The 16,551-nt window shown below is 49.5% G+C and overlaps 2 protein-coding genes across 2 annotated transcripts; one reads left to right on the forward strand and one right to left on the reverse strand.

Annotated features, from left to right (window-relative positions):
- Nucleotides 1-32: 32 nt before the first annotated feature.
- LOC102004957 (ral guanine nucleotide dissociation stimulator-like) lies at nt 33-2,451 on the reverse strand (the record flags this gene model as incomplete). The annotated part of the gene is given in 4 exon segments (XM_013515594.1): nt 33-226; nt 1,033-1,092; nt 1,306-1,505; nt 2,145-2,451. Coding segments are annotated over 4 exon segments (616 nt in total), but the record flags the coding sequence as incomplete, so codon positions are not given.
- Nucleotides 2,452-15,909: 13,458 nt separating this feature from the next.
- Nucleotides 15,910-16,551, forward strand: LOC106148842 (ral guanine nucleotide dissociation stimulator-like; the record flags this gene model as incomplete). Its single annotated transcript, XM_013515595.1, is given in 2 exon segments — nt 15,910-16,230; nt 16,464-16,551. Coding segments are annotated over 2 exon segments (314 nt in total), but the record flags the coding sequence as incomplete, so codon positions are not given.

Consider the following 16,551-nt stretch of genomic DNA (forward strand, 5'->3'; position numbering starts at 1 on the left):
GTGCTCTGCTGCTCCCAGCCAGCACCCCTCACCCTCAGGCTCAGCCTTGCTGGGCTCCGTGTCCTGCAGCTGGGCCAGGAGGAAGTGGGCGTGGTGCTCCAGGTCCGAGCCAGGCATGCTCAGCTGCACATAAGCCAGCACCAGCTGGAGGCTGGGAAAGTCAGGAGGTTCCCAGAAGTCATGCCAGGACTGCTCCATCCAGGTGCCCAGGATGATGGACATGGCGCTGGGGGCAGGCAAAGGGCAGCAGAGTCAGGGGCCTGACCAACCCTGCAGCGTGGCCTCCCTGCCACCCCTGTGAGGGCCGGGCTGCCCGTAGATCTCTCACGCCTATGCAGAGGTCAGCCCAGCCCAGGCCGTGCCCCTTTGGCTCTGCAGGCAGCGGCAGGCCGACTCAGCAGGCACAGGTGGCAGAGCAACCTCCAGCATGGGGTGGGGAGCTGGATCAGCTGTGGGGTCCACTCTCCCCTTCTTCAGGGAAGCCCTGCACACTGCTTTCCAGCCCAGGCCGCCCGCCCACTGGAACTCCAGGGGGTTTGGTGCTCCTGCCTGGCATCTAGAGGAGCCCCGTGGCACCTCAATCCGAGGCTCAGGCTGCTAGGCTCCCTCTCATCTCTGTGGGCCCCCGGTGGGTCTTGTTTTCCCACTTAGGCTTCTCCAAAGGGCGCAGCAACCCCCTGCATTCGCCGCATGCCCAGGGCACAAGCTGAGTGGGTTGCTTCCCATTCAAGCTTTGTGTCCCCGCTCAGGGAACAGGGCTAGCCCAGCTCGGAGAGGCCGTGGTTGCTCTAGACCCTCAGAGGGCCTGGCTCGAAGCCTCAGCCTCCCCACTGCTCCCAGCATCCCGGGAGCCCCGCCGGCTCCTCTCTGTCCTTGGCCTCCCATAGACGATGCCGGGACTTTGGCCCCTTCTCGAGAACCACAGGGACGACCCGGGGTTTGCTCAGCCCTCCCCAGCGCAGCAGCCCCTGAGTCCCCACTCAGGAGACAGGAGCCCTCCTTCTGGACTCACAGCCCTCCCCCTTGACTCACTTTTTCACTGGGTCTTGAGCACATCCGTCCTCGCTGGAGTAGGGCAGGATGCAGCCGTACCTAGGGGAGGCCATGAGGATGTCTCTTCCGTGACACCTACCTAGGAGGTTGGGTCACACAGGCTGACTGCCCAAAGGAGGGGGGGCCAGGAAGGGCTTCTCCTGTGTTTCCCCCTCGATTAGGCGCCGTGTACGTACTAATGGTCAGGGTGCTCCCAAGACCTAACAGGAGGTCGTGGCCCCATTCCCCAGCCTTGCACTGGGAGACACCAACCTTGTGAACAGGAGGTCCAGCGCCTGCAGCGTGGTGCCAAACCTGCGGTGGCTTTGCAAAAAGCTGGACAGAAAGCAGGGGTCCCCACTCAGTAGGGCGGGCACCAGGCGGTTCACCATCTTCTCCAGGTGCCGCGAGGCTGTCCCGAGGCTCCCCACGCGGAGGGGCTCTTCCTGGTTCAGGAACAGCTGATTTTCACCCTGGGCAGGACCAAGGCGGCAGGAGGAGTCAAAGAGCGAAACACTAACAAACTGCAAGGTCACTCAGGGCCGCACGCTGAAGTGAAAGGAGTGCAATCCAGTTTTCCTGGCTATTCACACACACACACACACACACACACACACACACACATACACACACCACACACCACACACCACACAGCACACACCACACACCACACCAGAATAGAGCATACCACAACACACCACATTACACCGAAATGTTGCAGGATTTAACACACAGGAAAGACCTAATGGGAAACAGTAGGATTTTATTTTTAGGTGTACATCAGATTGACTGATAAACCCAAAATGGCTGAGCAAAGGACAAACGACAGTTTTCAGTTTTATATATTTGGTCAAGGTGGTTGGCCTTGGCATGAGACTTGTGGGCAGGCAGAAGAACAAAGGCAATTTGTCAAGCTGTGACAGTTTTGCATCTTGGTGGCCCTGCTCAGACATAACAGAATATTTCACTTACAGGGACAAAAATTATAGCTTCAACACCATCGCCAGCCACACCACACCACACCACCTGACACCACACCTCACCTCATCCGCCCCGGGAGGTGTCCAGGGTCACCCTGGTAGGCTGAGAGTGGTTGGAGGGTCAGTGCTTACCTGCTCTGGGCTGCTGTGTGCTGCATTTTCTCTTCTCCAGGAACGTGGCCACAGGCTCCTGAGGCGAGGCTTGGTCCGCCATCTCCACACACGGTGGTGGACCCCACTTGGCGATTTCCTGAGGCCTGGGACTCGGCCTACTGGAAGACAACGCGTGAACATCCCGCTCTCCTCTGTGTCAACTGACAAGTGAGCTGGCTACTGTTACATTTGAAATGTGGGTGCCTGGCTACCAGGTTCTATTCCATCATCCAGGAAGTGAGGTCACTTCCTTTGGTCCCCTTACCTGAGCCTCTTTCACAGGGCATGTTCCCCACACAACCCCCAGTGCGGATCTCTTGGTGTATAGATTGTGTGAAACTTGTTGATTTTCTTTGCTCTGTCTGTCTAGGGCTTCCATTAAAGTGAGACTCTTTGTAACCTTTATTTCTCCAAATAATGTCTGCCACATGCATCTCTATTTCTCCTAATGCATGTGTTGGTACCTTAGGTGATACTGCAGTGGCATCTCACATTTGGTTTCTGGTTGGTTTGGGTTTCCCACAGCAGTGAGACACCCCAGCGTTTGCCCCCAGAGCTACATTCCCAGTGTTGTTTCTTTGTCTTCTTTGTTCTATGTGTTAGAACTATGTTTTCTAATAGTTCAATAGTTTGGGGTTTTCTAGCTATCGCTTACTAATTTCTATTTTAATTCCATTCTGGCCTGGGAGCTGATATTGTATGATTTTTACTATTCAATTTGCTTAGATTTTCTTGCCCTAGTTCTGAGAACTGAACCCAGGGTTGCTCTCCTACTGGGTTGTGTTCCCAGGACACCCACTTCCTGTCCTTTTTGAGACGGGTCTTACTAGGCTGGCCTTGAACTTGCAATGCTCCTGCCTCAGGCTCCCAATCAGCTAGAATTATAGGTATGTAACACTGGGCACAGATTCCATGTATCTTATGGTTCAGAATGTGGTCTCTTTTGATGAATATCCTATATGAGCTTGAGAAGAATGTGTATTTTATTGTTATTGGATGATGTAGTCTATAGATGTCCAGTATCTTTAGTTGATGGTGCTATTGAGTTCAAATATATATATTTTTTTTGTCTTTTTGAGACAGGGTTTCCCTATACAGTTCAGGGTGGCCTTGAACTGACTTTATAGCCCAGACTGGCCTTGAACGCGCAGCAATCCTCCTGCCTCAGCCTCCCGAGTGCTGGAATTGCAGGCATGTACCACCACACCTGGCACAAATACATTGTTACTGATTTCCTGCCTTTTGAATTTGCTTGTTACTGACTGAGTGGTGTTAATGTCTCCAACTGCAAAAACGGATTCATCTATTTCTTATAGTTTATTAGTTTTTGGTCACATACTTCAATGCTCTGCTGTTAGGCACATGTACATCAAGAATTTTCAAGTCTTCCTGGAGAACTGACCCTTTAATTATTATGCAGTCTCCCTCTTTATTCCTGATAACTACTTAATCTAAAATCTGCTGTTTTAAATTAATTTAACTACTCCTGCTCCCTTTTAATTAGTCTTAGTAGGGCATATCTTTTTCTGTTACTTTTAACCTATATTTGAAGTGGGTTTATTACAGACAACATATAGTTGGTTGTTTTCTTTTACCTACTCTAACGTCACTTTTCTTTGGAGTTCCTAGAATCCCGGTGTTTAAAGTGATTATGGATACACATTAGTATCTACCACACTTGTTACTGTTCTCTACTTGTTGCTCTTATTGTTTGAACTTGATTTTTGTCTTTCATTATTTTTTCTCATGTTTGTAACTTCAATGGAGGATTTTATCTGGAAGCATCTTTGTTTCCCCTTCACTTCTGATATAGAATTCTGGATTGGTGCATTTTTTCTTAACACTTTAAATAGTTCACTGTACTCCCTTCTTGTTGGATAACTTCTGAGAAGTTGGATATAGCACTTATCTTTTCTGCTCTGTATGTGGGGCATTTTTTCTTCCTCTAGATTCTTTTTTTTTCTGTTTTCTTCTGGTACCAGGAATCAAACTCATAACCTTGCGCTTGCTAGGCAAGTGCTTTGCCGCCAAGCTAAATCCCCAGCCCAAAGAACATTTTTTTTTTTTCTGGTACCGGGAATCGAACTCACGATCTTGCGCTTGCCAGGCAGGCGCTGTGCTGCTGAGCTAAATCCCCAGCCCCACTTCCTCTAGACTCTTTTGGATTTTTTCTTTACTGTGGTTTGAATATGATATACCTGCATGTAGTGTTTTCAGTATTTGCTTTGGCATTCTTCTATGTAGTGATCTCTGAGCTTCCTGGACCTGTAGTTTGGTGTCTGATACTAATCTGGAGAAATTCTCAGAAACATTTGTTTCAAATATTGCTTCTGTTCATTCTCCTCTTCTTTTGGTATTCCTAGTGTCCCCAGTTGGCTGAGGATTATTTTGCTGAATTTGCTTGAAAATCATGAGTCAGCACAGTGCCGCTCCCTTGACATCAGTGGCTGTGGATTTGAGCACCAGTGGCTCTCAGCCTTCAGCGTTACAGCTCTGAGTGTTACAGCTGGTGCAGGCTTTCCCCACCCAGTCAGCTCTTCTGCAGCCCAGCTCATTCCCCTCTTCATGGCTATGCGCCTCACTGGGGCTGTCCACAGGCCATCACAGATCTATGCTGGTCTCTGTTGATCTCCACCTGTCACTGCTGGTCTCCACCACTTGTTCCCGCCAACCACCAGTGTCCACTGCTCTCTGCCACTGGTCTCCAGAACTCCTCAGGGCCGGTAGCCCCTTGTGTTACAAGCTCTTGTTAGTGCAACTCACTCATCCCACTCTACCTGGGATGAGAATCACAAACAGACAGTGGGACCACAGGAGCGAGACTTTACTGGAACTCTTGCTGCAGCACAGAGGGTAGTTCACAGGAGGGAGCCCTCCTCAGCTTTCCTAAGGAGTGTGAAGGAGTGCAGAGTACACAAAGCAGGAGCGGCTCATGCATGTGCAGTTTCGTGCATGTTCCAGACTTATATGAGGACTTTTGGAGTAAGATGGAAGAAGAATCATCTGGGGGTCATAGGGCAGAGTCATCAGGAGTACTGCAGGGCGGAGTCATCTCATATAGGTCTGTGCATCACGATTTTGGGGCTAAGGCAACTATTTCTGGAGTGGTGTGGGGCCTCTAGGATGCCACAGCTATCATGGCAGCAGCTTCCCAAACGCTGAGAGAAGCAGTGCTTGACTGACAGCTCACTTGTTTCTATAAAAATGTCTGGGCTGAATTCACTACTGCTGCTGCTTTCAAGGAGCTGCTTAGGAGTCTCGTGGCCCGCTGGGATTTGGGGGCCTGGGGGTTATCAGTGGCTCCCCACTGTCCCTCTCCAGTCTTTGCTCTGTGAGGTGTGGTCCTCCACTGTCTCAGACGGGTGGCAGAGGCTCCTGGAGAAGCCTGGAATGGGAGAGGGGCTGGGTGGGTGTCAGCCAGACCGGCTCACATCAGCTCAGCCTCGAGGGTAGCCGTCGAAGTAACTACAAATATGGAGAGCAGACTCTGGGCTGGCACTACGTCCCAGGCCCCCCTTGAGGAGGCGAGAGAGAGTGATGCAGAGGGGTACGGCAGATCCTATCTCCTGGCTATCAGAGGGAAGAGAAGGGCTGGGCCTTTTTCTTTTCTATCTCACTATTACATGTATTTATACTTCTTGTAGTTGTTCCATATGTCTCGTATATTTTATTGGTTTTTTTTCTTTTCAGTTTTAGAAGGTTCTCTTGTTATATATCCTCTAGCTCAAAGGGTCCTTCCTCAGCCATGTCCAATTTACTAATGGACCCATCTAAGGCATTCTTCATTTCCATCATAGCAGTTTCTCATGTTAAGCATTTCTCTTTTGATTCCTTTTTCCGAATTTCTCTCTCTCTGCTTACATTACTCATCTGTTCCTGTACGTTGTCTGTTTTTTTCCAGTAGAGCCCTTGGTATATTCATAATAGTTATTTAAATTGCTGGCCTGGTGATTCCAGCATCCCTGTCATATCAGAGTCTGATTCAGACTTTTGCTGCATCTCTTGAAACTGTGGTTTTGGCTTTTCAGTATGACTTGGAATTCTTTGCTATGAGCTGGAAATAATGTCCTGGATAAAGGAACTGCCCTAAGAAGGCGTTTAGTAATGTGGTAGTGAGATGTGGTAGGAGGGGAAGGAGTGCATATCAGACTAAGGTGCACCGCGCCCTGGACTATCACCTGCACATGTGCTTCTTGGTGGTCCCTTCCTTTTAGGCAGGACAGAATGGCTGGAAGGAGTGATTGTTAGTTATTTCCCCTCTGCTGTGTGGAAGGCTGGAGAGGGCTAGAGCTGGCTGGCCTAGGGGTCAGTTAAAATGTGATAATGAAGGAGGAAGTTAAAATCTTAAATAAAACCCTGTCCAGGATGCCTGCCTTGACCAAGTGGCCATGTCTGGCAAACCTGATAACAGAACATTTTTTCCTTTGTAAAGCCATGCTTTATGTAACTGATGGCCTTGCAATGTAACTTGAGATATTCAGACTCCCTCAGCAACCCATGATGTCACCCAACCCTCCAATCATATGCGCCAAATTGGTCTATATACCTCCCTGCTCACTTTCCCTTCAAAAGCCCTAAACCCTGCCAGGTGGCTCTGCCTCCTTGGGAGAGATCCTAGTCAGCAGCCGCCTGGCATACTAACTGCCTCCTCAACCTCCTCCGTGCTGCTTCTTCCTGTGTTTGGTCTGTTTTCTGTAACAGTAAAACCCACTAATTTAGGTGGTGGTAGAATAGTTTCTCTTGGGGCAGTGCTGCTGAAGAGCAGAATGCTCATGACTGCTCTTCTTTCTCATGCGGGGCTCTCTCTTCAGTCTTTATGAGGTAGGACTTTCAGAGGTGTGGGCCCAGCCTTCTGTCCTGGGCCGCTCAAGTTTCTGACTCCTAGACTCATGCACACTCAACCTCCAGCAAGATGTCGGTGTAGTTTAGGTTTTCCTCCCTGGGTGCAGCTTCCCCCGGAGGTTCTGCTTACGGGTTTCTGCTCTGGGAGGTTGTGCTTCCCCGTTTTCACCAGTCTGTTTCTCCAGTATTGAAGGCAATGACTAGTCCTCTGAGCTCAGATCTCTGACGCATCGAAGAAGAGTTGTTGGCATCCAGTTTATTTAGCTTTTCACTTGTTATTAGGAGCAACCTCCAAGTCCCTTCAGTGGAATTCCAAAATCTTTCCCTTTTTTTGGCTTGTTTTTAGAAAAACAGCGTAACATTCAAGAAAATATTTTATATCTTCATAAAATGCCAGGTGCTGATCATCCCAGCTACTCAGGAGGCTGAGGTAGGAGGGTCTCAAGTTTGAAGCCAACCTGAGATTCTGGGTTCCACCCTCAGTCCTAACAAAAAACAAACAAACCAACAACCCACAAAAAATTTCATAAAATGACCTACATATTTTCATTTATTCAGCCTTTTCCAGCCTTCGTTCACATGTAAACATATTTGTATTTTACTTTGGTATAGAAAACTTCTCAGTACACATTTTTAGCACATCTTAAGCATATTTCGTTATTTGAGTCTTCAACATGATCTTTTTAATTGTTTATTCCATCTGGCTAATGCACGTTAATTTGCATAACTTTCTCCCTGTTAGATACTGCTTCCCATGCTCTTCTGTTGGAGTCAGTCTTTGGTTTTAGCTTGGGTTTATTGAACAGTTAAAGCCTGGGATATAGCTCAGTGGCACAAGCGCCTGCCTGGCCAGTACAAGGTCTTGAGTTCAATTCCTGATCCCCCCCAAAAAAAATCTATTAAACACTAAGCAATTTATATTAGATGTTATTTACCACTTGTGCATGAAGGAACTGAAGCTTAGGTTAAATATCACACACACACACACACACACACACACACACACGCCCTCCCTTCACGAACCTCCCAGCCTGGTGGGCTGGCCCCAGGTCCTGATTGTAGCAGGGAAATCTCAGGGGAAGCACCTTGCCTGGGGCTGGGATGTTAAGAGTGGGCTTTGAGAGTCTTCTCCACTCTGAGGAGATTACAAAATGTCCTCCTCAGACCCATTTGAGAAACTTCATTCCATGTTTATATGTTTTTTTAAAAATTATTTGTGAACCTCTTTGTTTCATTTCACCTAAGTGGTGGACTGGAACCAGCAGAAACTGGACGTGAAGTGGGAAGTATCCGGGATTCGATCTATTTTCTCTTTTCTCTGAAGAATCATTTAGTTGTATGCCAGGAAAAATGCTCCTGTATGTAACAGCCAGGTTAAAAAGTGAATTGTCCTGGGCATTACAGTCACCTACATGAAACTGTCTAACCACACAGTGTATGAGAGGATTATGTCACGAGGCTGTCATTCACATTTTTCTCTTCAGCCTTAAAAGAAGGAGCAAGAGCAAAACAGAGACCTGGAATAGAAAGATAAAAGTGTTGTTATCCAGTGTTTTTATTTGTGAGCAGTGCCATGTTGTTCATTCTAAATTCAGAAAGGTAGGGCACATGGACTAACCCTTATGATCTCAGCTACTTGCTCTGGAGAAGAAGGATGAAGGCTTATTCATGCCCGGAGATTTAAGCTAGCCTAGGAAGCATATGGAGACCCTGCATCAAAATTTAAAAATAGCTGGCAGGTGGCATGTACCTGTAATCCCAGTATTCTGGGAGTCTGAGGCAGGAGCATCACAAATTCAATCCCGGGCCAGACAGAGTAGCAATTTATCGAGACACCGTCTCTAAACAAACAAATAAACAAACAAATAAATAAATAAATGGACTGGGGTTGTAGTTCAATGTGATGGTCCTGAGTTCAGTTCCCAGCACTGAAATGAGTTAGTGAGTGAATAAATAAAATTTTAAAAATAAAAAGAACAAACATAAAACTTATTTCCAAGTTCTTATTTAGTCATCCCAATATTACTTATTCAATCAACTTTTCCTTCAGTATTTTGAACATCTTGGCATAAAAAGACTGTGGGCTTTAGGACACACATTCAAAGCCACTGTTAAGCCCTGCACCCCAGAAAGAAAGGGGGGCCACATAGACTGCACCTGGGATCTCTGCCGGTGTCTGTCTCTGTGTCTCTGTGTCTCTGTCCCTGTCTGTCTGTCTCTCTTTCTGTCTCTCTCTGTCTCCTCTCATCCATTCATGCATTTGTGGTGCTGGGGGCCACCCCAGGGGCTCACGCGCGCTTGCAAAGCTCTCCATCACTGACCTACAACCCCAAGCCAGCCCTTATTTCTTGTTTTAAGAGGATGGGAATATTGTTATGGGACTTGAGCCCGGATCTGACCCTTTTCAACCCCGCGAGATTTGGCCAGCAGCTGGGGAAACCGCGGAGCCCTGGGAGGACGAATAGAGTCAGCAGCCCCGCTCTGGACCAGCCAGGCTGTAACTCCTCCTGCATGAGGTCGCTGGTCCAGGCGCCACCCTGGAGCATTCCTCACGGGCAGGAACACTCCCTCTGAAACGCCCAGGACTCCTCTCCCGGTCCTGGGTTTACAACTGCAGATCCCTGTTTTCATTCTTGGGGGCTGGAGACAGAGCCATGAGGTCCCATTGGCCTGACCCCTCATTACCGCAGGGAGCCTGGAGCTTCTACGCCTCTGCCAAGTCTGCTGTCAACTCTGCTTTGGGCACAGCCTGACACAGCTTCCCTCCATCTGCCACAGGAAGATCTAGGGCACGGCTAAAGCTGCAGCTCAGTCTCAGGGTCACTGCAAATAAGCAGAAAGGCTGGGCATGGTGGTGCACGCCCGTCATCCCAGCACGGTGGGATGCTGAGACAGAAGGATCACAAGGGTGAGCCCAGCTCAGGCCATGTAGTAAGATCCTGTGCCGAAAATAAAAAATAAAAAGTGCGGATGCGGTGCCCTTGGAAGGCCCTAGGTTCTGTATCCAGTACAAAACCAAAGAGCAGTGGGGACATGGAGGGGCTGACTGACACATACAGAAGTTCCTGGGATTTCAAATACACCCCAGAGGAGGCTGAGAGATTCTGCTGGGCTTCCACTTCGGAGGCTGGCCTCTCCCGCACGAGCCTGCTGCACTGTCTGTGCTGACTACGGCCCTTTGTCTCTTATGGGGGCCGCAGAGACTGGCTCGGGGCTGGGGTGTGAGAGCGGCGGTAGACCGACTCCTAGCATGAGCAAGGCCCAGGGCTCCATCCCCAGGACCGAAGGGGGGCCTTGTCTCTGCCCGGAGACCCCTTACAGTGTGGGAAGGCTGGAGAGCATTGTCTGCCCTGGGGGCGGGAAACTTGCCCCAGACTGACTGAGGGGAGATGCCTGCAGCCCACTTGCCTCTCAGTCCTCACAGCCCTAGAACAGGTGGGGGCCGCTCCAAGCAAGACCAAGGAGAGTAAGAGCAAGCTTGAGCACCTGTGTTAGATATGGCCCAAGTTCAGAGGTCAGCTCTGCCATTTCCTGGCTGGGTGACCCTGGGCAGATTCCCTTTTCTGTGCCTCAGTGCCCTTAGTTGTAAGGGAGGCAGCACAGCACACACCCCTGAGTTTTGTGAGGAGTAACGATATAGCCCACAGAATCTGATCAGCAGGACTCCTAGCCAGGTGTTGCATATGGATGTTGGGCCATTACTCGCCATTTTACTTCCTTCTGTTGTCTATGAGACACCATCGCACTTACTGACCACAGCTCACAGCAGGTAGTGTCCAACCATTTATAGATAATTTCGATATCTGGTGTCCAGGAAGATGGTGTCCACATTAGCCCCACATCACACTTGGGAAAGTTGAGGCACAAAAAGTTTAGTAAGGTCCCAGGTCATAGCACACAGCCGAAGTTCAATCGCTTGTAGAGATTTAGACAAGAAGATAATGAAGAACGGAACAGTAAAACTCCTGTCAGGTTATGACTCTGTCAAGGACAATTCTGTGAGAAAAGGATTGGGAATAAGAACAACTTACAGCAAACCTCGGGGACTCGGAGACTCCTCTGCAGTGATGGGCTGGGGTCCAGGCTCAACACTATTGGGAGGTGGTGGAACCTCAGAGGTGGGGCCTAGTGGGAGGCTTTGGGTCACTGAGGACATGCTATCGAAGGGGATTATGGGACCTCTGTTACTTCCTTCCTGTCTTCTGGCCCAGCCTGAGGTGGTAGCTGTCCTCTACCGTGAGCTCCCGCCATGATGTGCTGACTTCACCACAGGTCCAAAAGAAACACAGCCAACCAACCATGGGCGGAGTCCTCCAGAACCGTGAGCCAAGCAAGCTCTTTCTCTTCATAAAGTGATCATTTTAGGTGTGTGAGAATGATGAACACTGACACAGGATCAGAAGAGTTGTGGTCAGTGGCTGTCCTGTGCATTGTAGGATATTCAGTGGCTTCGCTGGCTACTGCCCACTAGTTATTAGCATTTCCCCCCTCCCTATTTGTGCCAACCAAAAGCATATCCGCAGGCATTTCTGAACTTGATTCCAGGACGTGCTCTATGCTGAGAATGTTTGAGTGGCGGCTAAAGCATGTGCACGTCTGCTATGGCTGTTGGACCTTGGAAAAAACAGCAAACTTCTATGTGCCCACTTCTTTGGCTTTCATACAAGCACATCACTGTGCTGAAAAGACGTACTGAGCTTATAATTAAAGAGGCGATTCAGCACTGTGCCTGGCCCTCAGAGGCACTCAGTCAGATGACATTCTGTCTTTGATTACATTGTGCAAGGAAGGAGAGCCATGCCCTGTGCAGGTGAGGAAACCTACCCGGCTCTGGAGATAAAGGGTGTGAGGTGACATCAGGGGCCGGCCTGTGGGTACCAGGCCTTTCTTAACAGATACCTAAGGGCCTAGAGAACTCCCCCCACCCACCCACCCTGGACTTAGAGCTGGAGGTGTTGTACTGAATGCATTATTGCATCCATCAACCTGGGACAGGGGAATTCAGTGAGATCATGGTCTTGGCAGGAAACTTAAGGGAACCCCAAACAACTCAGTATACATGGCAAATAGTTTAATGCAATATTTTGTAAAAACCAAAATGTATAAGGGAAAACTCCTTTGCAAAGTATGGACTTTTTAAAGACACATGCAACCTTGCACTTGCACTTGCCCTAGCCTCACACACTGCACCTGATCCAGCCCAAGTGGTTTTCCGGTGATCTCTTATTTTGCCCTTCCCGTTTTGGGGTGGTCTTGGATCTTGTGGGGAGTGTGATGAGCAACTCTCTTTTATACATTTGGGGCTTTGGGAACATTTTCTGCTGTTTGTTTTTACTTAGATTTATGAGCCGTAATCTCCGTGTATGAGGTCTGGTCTCGGGGGTCTCCTGAGGGTGCTCTAGTGCGCACCTGCGCCTGTGTGCCTCTGGGCATCTTTTCTCTTTGGACACCTGATTTTGCCACCTGCTCGCTAGCGTCAGGGGCAGCAGCTTTGGACCACAGAAGCAGGAGTTACGGTGGGCCTCGATGGGTGGGCCTGTCTGGTCTGAGCTGGTTCTCTCTGCCTCTGTCTCGGTGTTGCTGGGGTCTGCAGGTCTGACACCGCTGAGCGGGAGTCACGCACACCCTGCCGGCTCCGAGGTGGACGGGGAGGAAACAGCGCCCTCTTCTGGCCGACGAAGAGCCCGTTCCCCTCCTGGGGCTGAGCTCGCTTTGCGATGAGGGCAGCATCTCAGCGCCAGGACCATTTTCCTCCCGACCCGGTCCAGAGGACGCCAGGTGAAGAGGGGCAGGCGGGTCAGGGGACCCACTGCAGCACTGGCCGCACTACGCTGGGTCCAGTGCCTTTCTGTCGTTGCCGTCTGCGCACACGTGCGGGAAGACGCGTTGCTGCTTCTGCAGGGACCCTCAAGCCACCTGTGAGCGTCGAGCTGGCCGTTCCAGCTGACCACTAGGGGGCGCGGGCACGAGCCGGGCGAGGCCGAGCCGCTCGTCCAGTGGGTGTGGGAGGTGGGGGATCGGGCTGCCTGCCTGCCTGAGGTCTCCCACTAACGGCTTCGTAGTGTTAGGGCTTCATTGTATTTAGTTATGCTTAATTTTTTTATTTTAAAATAATCTCAAATGTGCCTAAAAATCAGAAAAAATAGTATAAAGAACTCATACACCCTCTACTTAGAAACTACGAGGAATATTTTGCCACTTTTCCCTTGGTTTCCTTCATACGCTTATTATTTTGTTCCATTCAGGAGTAAGTTGAGACATTGTCTGTCTTTACCCTGAGTACTTCAGAGTATATTTCTCAAGAACAAGTGTATTTTATTTATTTTATTTTTTTATTTTTTTATTTTGTTTTTTTTTTCTGGTACCAGGGATCGAACTCACAACCTCGTGCTTGCCAGGCAGGTGCTGTACCGCTGAGCTAAATCCCCAGACCCGAACAGGTGTGTTTTCTTACAGAGCCACAGGACTATTATGAAAACCAGCAGGTTTAACAACGGTGTCATGTTATTACCTAATCAACAAATCTGACAGTCACGTTTCAATCACATCCTTTATAGCAGGTGTCTTTTCTTCTGCTCCAGGACCCAGCCCAAGGTTACACACGGACTTTGCAGCCTGAGTCTATTTCTCCTGTACTCTGAGCCACTGCGCAGTCATCTCTTCATGAAAGTCACCTTTCATGACCTTGACGGTACAACTCATGTAGTTCAGTCTCCTTTAGTCTGAGTTTGTCTGAAGTTCCAGTTAATTGGCTAGGTGCTGCCTTTGGGATAGGGATGGTGCTTATTGAGTATGTCTCTGGAATTTCTTAAACAAGTGACTCATGCACTCCCACTGTGGCAGGGTGACTCTGAGACACAGGAAGTAGACACAGGAAGTAGATTATGACTTAGAAGTTCCTAACCGTAGCTGGCGTTTACTGAGTGCTTGTTCTTTCTGCACTGGGTGATTTGGGGGTGTTCTCCTCTTGGAGCAGTGTGGTGTGGGTGCTTCTGCTGGACCACAGCAAATAGAGAGCAACAGTGGCTTCAGGCACCGAGCTGTATCAGGTCCTGCATTTCACACCCTCTTCACATGAACTAGGTCCTTCAGCCCTCACCACCCTCTGCATACTGGGAGCTGAGCCTCTGAGTGGGCCAGTTACCTGCCCCTGGCCTTACAGCAATGAGAGGCACAGCAGGACCGCTGGACACTACAGTGTGGGCACCTGGTCTGCACCCCGCATCACCGATCCATTTAAATCCTCCTACTCATGCAGGCAGGGTGAGGAGAGCAGGTTTAGCGGAAGGAGGCATTCCTCAACCCAACAGTGGCTCACAGTGACTCACAGGCAGGCATCCCCCTCCCAGGGCAGGGTCTCCCCTCCAGAGGGAGAGCATGCCGCCAAGTCATCTCCAAACCAGATTAGTTGCAGGTTAGCGCCATTCATAGCCCGTGGTCTTAAGAAGTGAGCCCTGGGGATTTGTTACAACAAGCAGCTTTGGGCCTGAGCCTTGGGGTAGTGTTGCATGGTGTATTTTTAGGAGATCTGGTATTAAGTCACTGAACAGTTCACTCTCCTCTTTCCCAGTAGATGGCGCCATGCACATGAGTCGGTATAAACATTTACCTGCTTGTCTTTTCCTACCTCCAAGGCCCAAGTGAAAGCAATTAGCTCAGCTATCTGAGCTGATGTCCCAGGAGGCAAAGTCTCACACTGGACAGTTTATTCAGTGGTGACAAGCTTTGTGCCTGCCCTCTGAACCTCATCGATTACCGTGCTGCTGCCATCTAAAAGCAAGGTCAGGTCAGGGTTCTGGAGGATACGCCCTGTAGATCCAATCGGGCCAAGTAGATTTTCTTGATTGCCTCCATGCAATCATGTTGAGGCGACTCCAGGGACACAGGCAAAAGAGAGGCAGGATTGAGGGCCAGTTAGGGATCCTCAAGGAGAGTCCCTTGACAGTGGGTCAGCCTGGTCCCTGACAGCCACTTACCGCCAGGTCCCCTCAGCAAAGTCTCCACTGCATGGGGAACAAACACAGGTAGCTTTTGTCCCAAAGTCAGTTTGTCAGCTTCCTTTACCAGAATGGCAGTGGTGGCAGTAGCACACAGGCAGGAAGGCCATCCAGCCGCCACATATTCTAATCTCTTGGATAAATATGCTACCAGGTGCTTCCAAGTTCCCGAGGTCTGGATTAGGACACCCCGAGGAGTGCCCTGTCAGCATGTCTGTCAGTGTCAGCCATCAGGATGAGTCATGGCCATTGCTTGACCAAGTTGTTTTCTGTGAAAGCTTGGGAGATTTTTTTTTTCTTGATGACTCTCCTTAGGCACACTGTACACCATAGAATCACTTCTCTCTGTGGTCCCACAATCTCCTTGATCAGAAGATCAGGGACTCAAGTGAGTTATAGGATGTCGCAGCAGAGGTTCTCTCATCCCTGGGTCCTCATTGACCTTGGAGGGCTAGAGCCAAAATATTGGTCATCCCCTTAGCCCATTTATCTTAATTCTTGGTCTCCAAAACTCAGTTGTTGAACACCCAGAAGAGAAGATTAATGACCTTACATTGTAGTGGAAGCAGTGAACTTAATTTTTAAAATTTTATCTGAGTACTAAGCACCTTGAAATATAAAGTATAGCCAGAGAACTGTTATTACTTATCAACCATGAATGTTCTAGTAGTCAAATCTTTGTAGAATATTCACAGACAACAGTTATATAGTTTTACAGAGAAAATTTGAAATCAAAAGCCATATTGACTGTAACATAACAGTCATGATAACATTTTTGTAACACATTTAAATCGGCATCTTGAAATAGAATAGCCTTTTAGTCAATCATCTCTACCTAGTACATAAGAAGCTTTCACATAATTTGTTGTCCTTGTCTAGGAAATTTGTTACATTGTCTAGGCTGTTCAATGTCTAAGCATCTCTAAATGTAGTGGCACATACATAGCATACACATCACATAAGTGTTTCGTGGCAGGGAGGCCATGTTGCAGGGTTGGTCATGCCCCTCTGCTGCCCTTTGCCTGCCCCCAGCACCATGTCCATCATCCTGGGCACCTGGATGGAGCAGTCCTGGCATGACTTCTGGGAACCTCCTGACTTTCCCAGCCTCCAGCTGGTGCTGGCTTATGTGCAGCTGAGCATGCCTGGCTCGGACCTGGAGCACCACGCCCACTTCCTCCTGGCCCAGCTGCAGGACATGGAGCCCAACAAGGCTGAGCCTGAGGGTGAGGGGTGCTGGCTGGGAGCAGCAGAGCACAGGACCGGACTGTGTGCTGGGGCGTCCTTGGAGGAGGCTCTGGGGCTGGCATGGGGCCAGGAGCAAGGATGAGCCGCGGAGCTCTGGTCAGCGGCCCGCTGGCTGGGTAGACATCCTGTGGTGGGGTCAGTGGCACGGTTCCCTCGCAGGCAGGCACTGAGCCAGGATGGGCAGTCACGGTGAGTCTCTGGTCCCCTGCAGCTCTGTCACCACCTCCAGCACCAGGTGCCGCAGTGACTGCGGAGGAAGAGCCAGCTCCAGCATCGGCCTGTGAGCAAGGGTCCCCTTC

This window comes from Chinchilla lanigera, unplaced genomic scaffold (assembly GCF_000276665.1).
Source record: "Chinchilla lanigera isolate Chin_1 unplaced genomic scaffold, ChiLan1.0 scaffold00029, whole genome shotgun sequence".
NCBI lineage: Eukaryota > Metazoa > Chordata > Mammalia > Rodentia > Chinchillidae > Chinchilla > Chinchilla lanigera.